This window comes from Prenolepis imparis, unplaced genomic scaffold, assembly GCF_030444845.1.
Source record: "Prenolepis imparis isolate NDT839.2.m4 unplaced genomic scaffold, iyPreImpa1.0 SCAF_1, whole genome shotgun sequence".
In the NCBI taxonomy this organism is placed as follows: Eukaryota; Metazoa; Arthropoda; class Insecta; order Hymenoptera; family Formicidae; genus Prenolepis; species Prenolepis imparis.
The window spans coordinates 17,151,410-17,160,058 of record NW_028141159.1 but is presented as its reverse complement, the minus strand read 5'-3'; the positions used below and the strand labels follow the sequence as shown (position 1 = coordinate 17,160,058).

Below are 8,649 nucleotides of genomic sequence, written 5' to 3'. Positions count from 1 at the left end.
TTTACTGTTTTGTGTCGCGAGTCGTCTATTCGATTCATCGGGAGATACGATTTTTCGTCATCTACTTACATATGCAGCAGACGGCGAGCATTCTTACAGAATCATCCGGCGGCGTGCAATCCGGGAAGAGTGGTTTGAGAACGTAGACGCTGAAAGTTAAGGCCACAATGGCCTGACTGCAAGGACGCACTATCATACACTCAACCCACAGTCTGACAAAGGCTAGGAAAGGTCCGAAGGTCTCCATGATGTATGCATAATCCGCGCCCGACTTCCTGATCATGCAGCCGAGTTCGGCGTAGCAGTAAGCCCCTACCTATCGAAAGATACGAGAAAAAAGGATAAGGAATTATGTAATATTTAATAAATTAATTAAAATATTTTTATCAAAAAATTAATTTGTATTTATATACTTGCATATATACATATGTCTCTTTTCAATTCGAAAAGAAGAAAATAGAGAAAAGAAGATAAGAAAGATATTTATGGGAAATTCGAACTCTTCTCTCATTTATTTATTTATGCCCTCGGTCATCTTTTTTTATATTTAAAAATCTGTTGCAATTTTCACAGCTTTGATTATATTCTGCCTGATATAATAATAAAATAAATTAAATTTCTTATATTATTTTTTATGAAAAGAAATCGGTGGCAATAATCGACAGGATATTATCTTTTGAAATAACTAGAAAAAAATTAAAGATACCATGGAATAAATTCCGGACGCCGTCCATACGAGAAGACTCGCGTTCACGCTTCCCGTGTACTTGAGTACGCCTGTAGGACTGACAAAAATACCGGAACCGATGATGGAACCAACGATGACAGTGACGCCGTTGAGAAGCGACATTTTCGCCTCCAACTTGATCTCGTCGTTGCCCTTTTCGCTGGTAGGAACCGGGTCGTAGGGACCCTTCTCGCCATCTTTGATGCTCCCCGACTTCGACATTTTTTTCTAAAATGCACAACAAATGGCAATTAATTATTAACTTATCAAATATTCTTTTACATTTATATTAATTTACTTTTAGAGTTTCTGTGTGCAATAGGAAAAATGTTGCGTTAAAATAAATGTTTTCTATTGCACAAACGAGACAGATGCTAATGACTTGTTATGCCACGTTATGTACAATGTTCGTTAAATCTTTATTATATTGTTATTAATTAGTTTATAAATTTGTTTATTAAGAAATATTTATGTTAGTTTTTCATATATCGGGCATTGTGATAAGATAATAAAATTTATTATAAATCATTAAAAATTTGAATTTCAGCCTTTTTTATTTTAAAAAATAAAAGAATAAGGTAATAATATTCATGCTAAGATACCATATACCTATATATGCTTTTATTATTAACAATTTGCTATCGTACTATTTTTTTGTTTACGAATAAACAAGCGTTGTTTTATCGCTGAGCAATTACTCTACCGTGATGACGAAAATTCCATCGAATCGTTACATTTGACAGATTGATTTACATATGCGAGTATATATATATATATATATATATATATATATATATATATATATATGTACATAATGTGTGTATACGACAATGTACCTTATCGACTCGACTCTTTCAGTGTCGTAACAAAATAACCGTGCGAAGAAATCGCTTGTGTGCACGAAGTATTGTGCATTTGTATAATTATATTCGCTTGATTTTGTTATTGTGAAGTTCACGAAGAATAGTGAATTGATGATCATATTGAGGCGGTTGCATCCAGTCATGCAACAGTTATGTAAATTTCTTATAGAATTCTTCCTCTTTCTTGAATATCTTTTTGCATGCTTTTTACGACAATTTTTATATCTTTATACATATGTATATTCGCTTTATGATAAACTTCATCGCGTACAATTATTTTTCGCGTATTTATAGAGAAGAAGTTGTTTTGTCAAATAAAAAAATGTACTTAATATCATATAAACTTATGTCATATATTTGTTAATGGATTGTTAATTTGATCAAGTGTTTTGTGTTACAGTATTCAAAGCTTCAGTGTTAATTAAGCTTGCAATTATATTTGAATTATTAAATTAAATTAAAACCCATTTATATAAAGTTATAGGCACAAAATAAGATGTAATCCCTTATTTTTTCTATTCTTGAAATTTCTAATTCGTTAAGCTTACTTAATTTTTAATATCAAATATTTCTACATAATAAAATCTCAACAGGTTTTAATTTTAGCAAACAAAAATTAAATTTCTGTTATAATTTAATAAAGAATTTTTCGATATCTTGTATCTAAAATATCATAATTTGAAGATCAACACGTTTTACAGAATTATTTGCGATTCTCACAAAATCAAGAGAGCGCGATTTACGACATTAATGCGACCATAAAGCACAGAGAAAATCTATCTCTGCATCTTCACGTTTCCTCTCATCAGTTCTAAATGATACGAGAAAAACGAAACAAATGTATAAATCTACGCTTCGTGGCCGGGGCTATCTCCCGAAGGAGAATTTTCCATTCTTGTCTTGAATAATGCATTTGACAATCGCGCAAAGTGAACAACTTTTCGTAACTAACGACATTGATTTATCTCGAGAGCAAGAAAACGTTTCTTTTATGCGGAGGTGTATGTGAGGATACGGGTAAGAATTTTGCGTGGGAAGAATATCGCTTTTATTTCTCGTTTACTCACAGAAAACTGGCGACTTTTATAGTGTGCATTAGATGTTTTCCATTTGTCGGGAACAGGTTTGCCTTGCGATAAAATGTGCTGAATTTTTCCATCGATATCAGTCAGGAGAGCGATTAATTTGTTAAAACGCAATTTGCCGTTAAACGCGCGTCGTTAAAAAAGTTAGCGATCTACGGAAATATATTAGAGATATATAACGCGACAATGTCAAAATAAGTCTACATATATTTAAAAAGAAGTTTTTAAAGAAAGTTGTGAAAAAAATTCTCTATATAATAATATTTATATTACAAATGTCAAAATATATATTTACTCTATTTCATATAATATTAATTATATATTATTATATCTTATAATAATATATAATTATAATTTTCTTTATATGATTTACGTTATTATATAACAATATTGTTATACATTTATCGATCATTCTCACTTACGAATTTTGTGTCACTCTGTATCACTAAAAAAAAAAATAAATAAAAATTGATTGTGCCGTTATCACACTTTTTTACGTTATCATACTTTATTATTTATTAATACATGCTCCGTTTCATTTGATCAGTTGAATCAATGTTACGCCCCGGGCGCAGTTTCATAACTGACGAAAAAAATGAGTTTCGTAGACCGTGAATTAATTTGGATTCTGCGTCACGCCTTTATGAAGACGTGATCTTAACTAATCGTACGATACGATCATCGATACACGCTTTACAATCACCTGGTGACTCATTTCGAGACGGTGACAGATCTGATCTCGGTTGCGCGCTCTTTAATCGTTTCTTATTAATAATAAAATACCGAAAAAAGCAATATCATGTTTATCTGTGTGTCGTCTCCGATTTATCGATCGATTACGTATCATACCGCTTTGATATCATTTTAGTCACACCTTAATTTTGAACGTTTATCGATCGCTTGAGTTTTATTGCCTGCTCCAAAATGTATTTACGAGATTTCCAAATAGGAACTTGATCAGTCTCAAGCTCGTTTTAAACGGTCTTTATAAAATTTATGACAAAAATCTATTTATATTTATATGTGCCGTGTAATAGAGAAAACGTTTGAGGAAAAAATACATATCAGGATTTACACATATATTAAAACGCATATATTAGAACATGCCACACATAAAATTAAAGTTAGAGTTCTATCCCGAATATATTGACGAAAATATTAAAAAGCAATTAAGCGTTCCTTATATGATATGTATGTATGAAAGATAATACAAGGTTGGCTTAATTCCATTAATAATTACTGTTCTTAATTTTTGTTTATTCTATATGTTTTAGAAATTATCTTTTTCTCATCATTAACATTTATTAATTAACTATTGAAATAAGGTTGGATACAGTTTCTCAAATGTGAGAAATAATAACCAAACTATACGAATTCTAGCAGTTTCAAAAGACATATTAAGCAATTTACATAGTGAAGATATGACGACGGAATATAAGCTTAAATTGTGCTAAAGCGAATAAAATAGCTGACCCGCGAAGAAAATTGCGAAGCTTCTCTTTCCGTAGTTGCCCAACACATATGTACGCGAGGTAAGAATATATGTACATTGCAGTTTATTTCAAGGATTTTTTTGATATATTTTTCAGAATAAATTTGAACGCAAATATGTTAATTAACATACTATATAAATAACGCATAATATATTATCTCGATATTCATTCTACGTATAAATTATTTCAGCAAATAACAGGCAAATTATTAATTTTCTTAATATATATCTAATTTTCTTTCTTCCTAATAAAAGGAAGATTATAAAAAATTAATAAGCAGATTACAGGATATTCCGAGAGAGAACTGACAGTTCATTTATAGACTTATAAAGATCACATAAATATACACATTTTTTTTTATTGTAAGGAAAGTGTGTGCGTGTTACAAAATCATATACGCAATTAAATATATATTCAGCTGCTCCTAAAGCAGAATTGATAAATTCGAACTTGTTAACACGCTTGTTTTAAAGTCAATGCATTTGCAATCCTAATACGTCAATAATGAGAATTAAAATCGGCAAATCAATTAGTTCCCATCTCTAAGGCACATGACTCTAATATCTCCTCACATGTTAATCGCATGTTTCGTCTCGCTCGTGATATGATGTGTATAGTATCTGTTGTATATCATATCTCGAGTATTGTTACAACGCAAACAAATCCTGCAGGGGTTTGCATATATATTTCTGCATGCTCAATTTTTTCCCAGAAAACTTCTCAGGGTAATGAAAAAATGGAATGTGAGAGTTAAGAAGAAAAAAATATACATATCATGATAATAAAATGATAAAATCGTATAACACGACAGAAATATGAGATTGATGTTTATTAAAATGGAGATTTTTCTCTAATTTTCTAATTTTCTTGATAATAATTACATGTCTCGCTAGAAATAAAATCTTCTCGTGATTATGTAATAAAATAATTTTTTTGGCGAATAATTTTTTATTAATATCTATACAAAAGTTTTTGTTCGTTCGTTTTATAAATATTTACTGGCGGCAAGATTTTTTTCACATAGAATAATTCTATCGCGATGTTTTACGAATTCTACATGTACCGTAGAACCCCCTTACTCCAAATCCCCCTTAATCTTTTGCGTTAGCCTGGCATTCGTACCGCTTCAGCTGTCGAAACGCACACGCGACATACAACATATATGTATCACGAAATCGCGTATACATATGTATATACAATCTCTCTACCGGCAGAATTCCCGCTCCGTTTCTCGCCCGTGTGTATGTATGAGTATTCATGAAGAAACATTCGAAAAGGCGCTTTGTGCAAGCCGTAGAGGCATTATCTAGGACCCTTCCTCCAATACCGGTTCCTAAATGCCCGCCGGTTTGAACCAGACATCCCAACATCGTTCCACGAAATCTATCGTCCCGTTACACACGTAAATTTTATTTAGCGAACACATCTTGTGTCATTTTCTCTTAATATTCTAATTTTCTGATTTATTAAAATTAAAAAAAAAATTGTAAAATGCAAATATAATATTTAAATTCTAATCGTCATATTTTCTTATATATTTTTATTCTTAATTATTTTTATTCGTTAGTTGATTATAATATTAATTTATCGTTAATTTTTATTTTTCTACTGTTTATTTGCACAATTTTGTATTGAAAATTTTAGATTCGCATTGCTTGGAAAGGGGGGCAGCGGGAGAAGTATAAAGTCGCGTGCAAACGATTATATAATAAATAAGAACCACACGTGTGGTTTTATCAGACACGGGATATCTCGGTTACAGTTTCGGCGCGTGCTGACTAAGCTCGCGACGAACGACCATGGTACCCATGAAAGTCCCGCCGATGTTGCATCATTGCTTTATATCGATCCAAAACCGACCTCCGTGTCTGGTTGCGCGTTAGTCTAGAGTCTAGAACGAACTGTACTTAACGGCACCTGCGGCAAGAGCAAAGACACCGATGCCAAATCGATTTGCCTTTCTTGAAAGACGATGACATAACGACATCGCGATTTGAGAATGATGAATCGCCTCGTTCCCCATTAATTCACCCCCTTATTATTAGTATTATACATATAAAGAACCTAAAATAGCCCAATCATATATGTATGCATATGTATCGATTGTCGCAATTCGTTTTAAAAATTATAAACAAAATAAATTATCATAAAATATAGATTGATTTCAATATGTGATTCTCATTAAATTAGAGTCAATTTATTTTTTAGTCATTTTTACTTTTCAGGCTTTGTGTTTTTGCATAAAAATTCTATCAAAAATGATTATAAAGTATTTTAAATTTTCAGGAGTATTTTCAGATTACTTAAAAAAAAAACGATATAGTTTTTATTCAGAGAGAATTTATAAATAAAATTTTTCTATATTAAAAGCGAGGTATATTGATGCTTTTTCGATGCGGGATTTATTTTTACAGTTATTAGAGATAAAGAAAGAGATTATTGAAAACGTTTGTATGTGTGGAATATGCGTTTTTATAATTGCACGATATTATGTATTTGTAACTATAAAGTTATCAATAGATCTCTCGTAAAATTAAGAATTGAATTATCTCGCTATTAATAAATTAATATCTACATATATTATGCATGAAAATTAAATTAATTTAATGCCATATTATGACAGACATATTGTGTATCAAATATTAACTTTACCTCTTATTAAATCTATCTCTATATATCTAATCTTATTAAATCTATGCAGCTGTCAAATATCATTGAAAAATTATAACTATACAGAGAGAAAAAAAATCATTTTTGACAACGTTTACACGTCATAAGATCGCGATAAGATTTCGCAAGATTTAAAGCAAGAGACGACCGTGAGCTGTATTCGTCAGAGAAAATTACGGGCATAAAGTGCAAGAGAGCCAGAGCAGTTCTCTTTGCTCGATTTAATAAGCGATATTAAATGTGCGACGGACTTCCTGTTCGCGTATCGCTCTTGCTTCTCGAGTACCATCAAATCTCGTGTACATACTCGATATTCGCGCGACGAAAGGGCCAGTTTTACACAGCAGCGGCAGTGGCCGACGAGAAAATCAATAAGCCACGTGGGTCGCCGACCGGGTTTTCCGAACCTTTTTTCAACCCTGTGATAATGACGCAAGATAACCGCACTGAATTGATCAAATAGGAGAAAACGCTTGTTATTCACACTTATTTATGTCGATAAAGAACTCGTGATATCACGTGCGAATATATTGCAAAAAGAATGGAAGAGTATATAGATGAAAAAAGCAAACTATTGAGACATTTTTTGCTAATGACGAAGATTCGAGTGTTTGCGAGATCCTCCTTAAAGATCATTGTTAAACGCTAGTTTGTCGTTTTTATCATTTCTCGACTGACAATTGACAATATTTATTTTACGTTCTTATTACAATATTTGAATAATTTAATCTCTGAATGTTTTTTGAGAGTACTTTCTAAAAAATGTATGTTTTCGTGAATTTAAAATTTATTTCCTCATTACACTCTAAATTAGAAAATTATTATTAAATTTTGTTTCTAAAACTTTTTTAAATTTTAAGAACGTATAAAACTTGTTAAGATAATAAATATCTTCGATTTCTCTTCGAATTAAGAACTTATAATGTTTATAGAGAAAGGAAAATAATGAATAAAACTAAATTTTGTATGTCCGAATTTAAAGCTAAAAAAAATGTTCTAATTTTTAATAGAGACGTAATTATATAACGTTAGGTTAATGAACGCGCGTTTACCTTCCACATAAGAAGATTGTAAATATTTTATGCTGCTACTGCGAAGTTTACTATTTATAATATATGATCGATATAACGTAGTTAACACGTGCTTCATCGAAGCATATCGGAATCGACTTGCAAAAATTAAAGAAAATTATTCGCGATCTTCTAAAGTATAGGTATAGTTCCGTTTTATCAAATTTACACAAAAAATTTAGATATACGTTTTATGTTATTGTTTATTAAATTAGATGACACTCGTTTAATCAGCATAAAACTGCAGAGTATTTAATTTCATTTTCTAATAATTTTCACTAATAATTATACATATATTCTTTCTGATGTATGTGTGTGTGTATAGATATGTATTGTGCTCTCGTAACAAACTTTCAGAAAACGATATTTATAAAAAAACTTAACTTATGCGACTTTAATTAATTCAAAAATATTATTAAATTAATTAAAACAAATAATTTCCTTGATAAAAACTTTCTTGTCGTAAAAGGTTACCGGCTAACTTGATAACAAAATTGCAAGGTATTGGCGCAAATCTGCGGTTTTCGTGTTTCACAAATATACGTTATCTACACGCCTTATCACCTCGCCTGATCCAACAGTAGGATCCCTTAACTTTCCCCATTCTAGCACGCCCTTGCGAAATGCACCCCCCGAGGGCGGCCATACTGCGTGGAGCATGGAACCGTCAAATGCGATTGTCACGTCGCGTTTTTCGCGATTCCATCGAGTAAATATTGCCAACATTCTCATCATATCCGC

General features: G+C 31.3%; 1 protein-coding gene across 5 annotated transcripts in view; it reads right to left on the bottom strand.

Moving 5' to 3' along the window:
• LOC145933698 (large neutral amino acids transporter small subunit 1) overlaps positions 1-8,649 on the bottom strand; it is a 32,276-nt gene that overhangs the window by 16,455 nt on the left and 7,172 nt on the right. For 4 of the 5 annotated variants that reach the window (XM_083033704.1, XM_083033696.1, XM_083033689.1 and 1 more), the window contains exons 2-3: positions 707-955; positions 70-316 (exon numbers count right to left, since the gene is read on the bottom strand). In XM_083033704.1, coding sequence (XP_082889830.1) covers positions 70-316; positions 707-949 — 490 coding nt within the window. In that variant the 5' untranslated portion in view covers positions 950-955. Of the gene's footprint in view, positions 1-69; positions 317-706; positions 956-2,657; positions 2,828-3,097; positions 3,381-8,649 lie in introns of those variants that run through there. The other variant, XM_083033683.1, reaches the window with a different exon arrangement.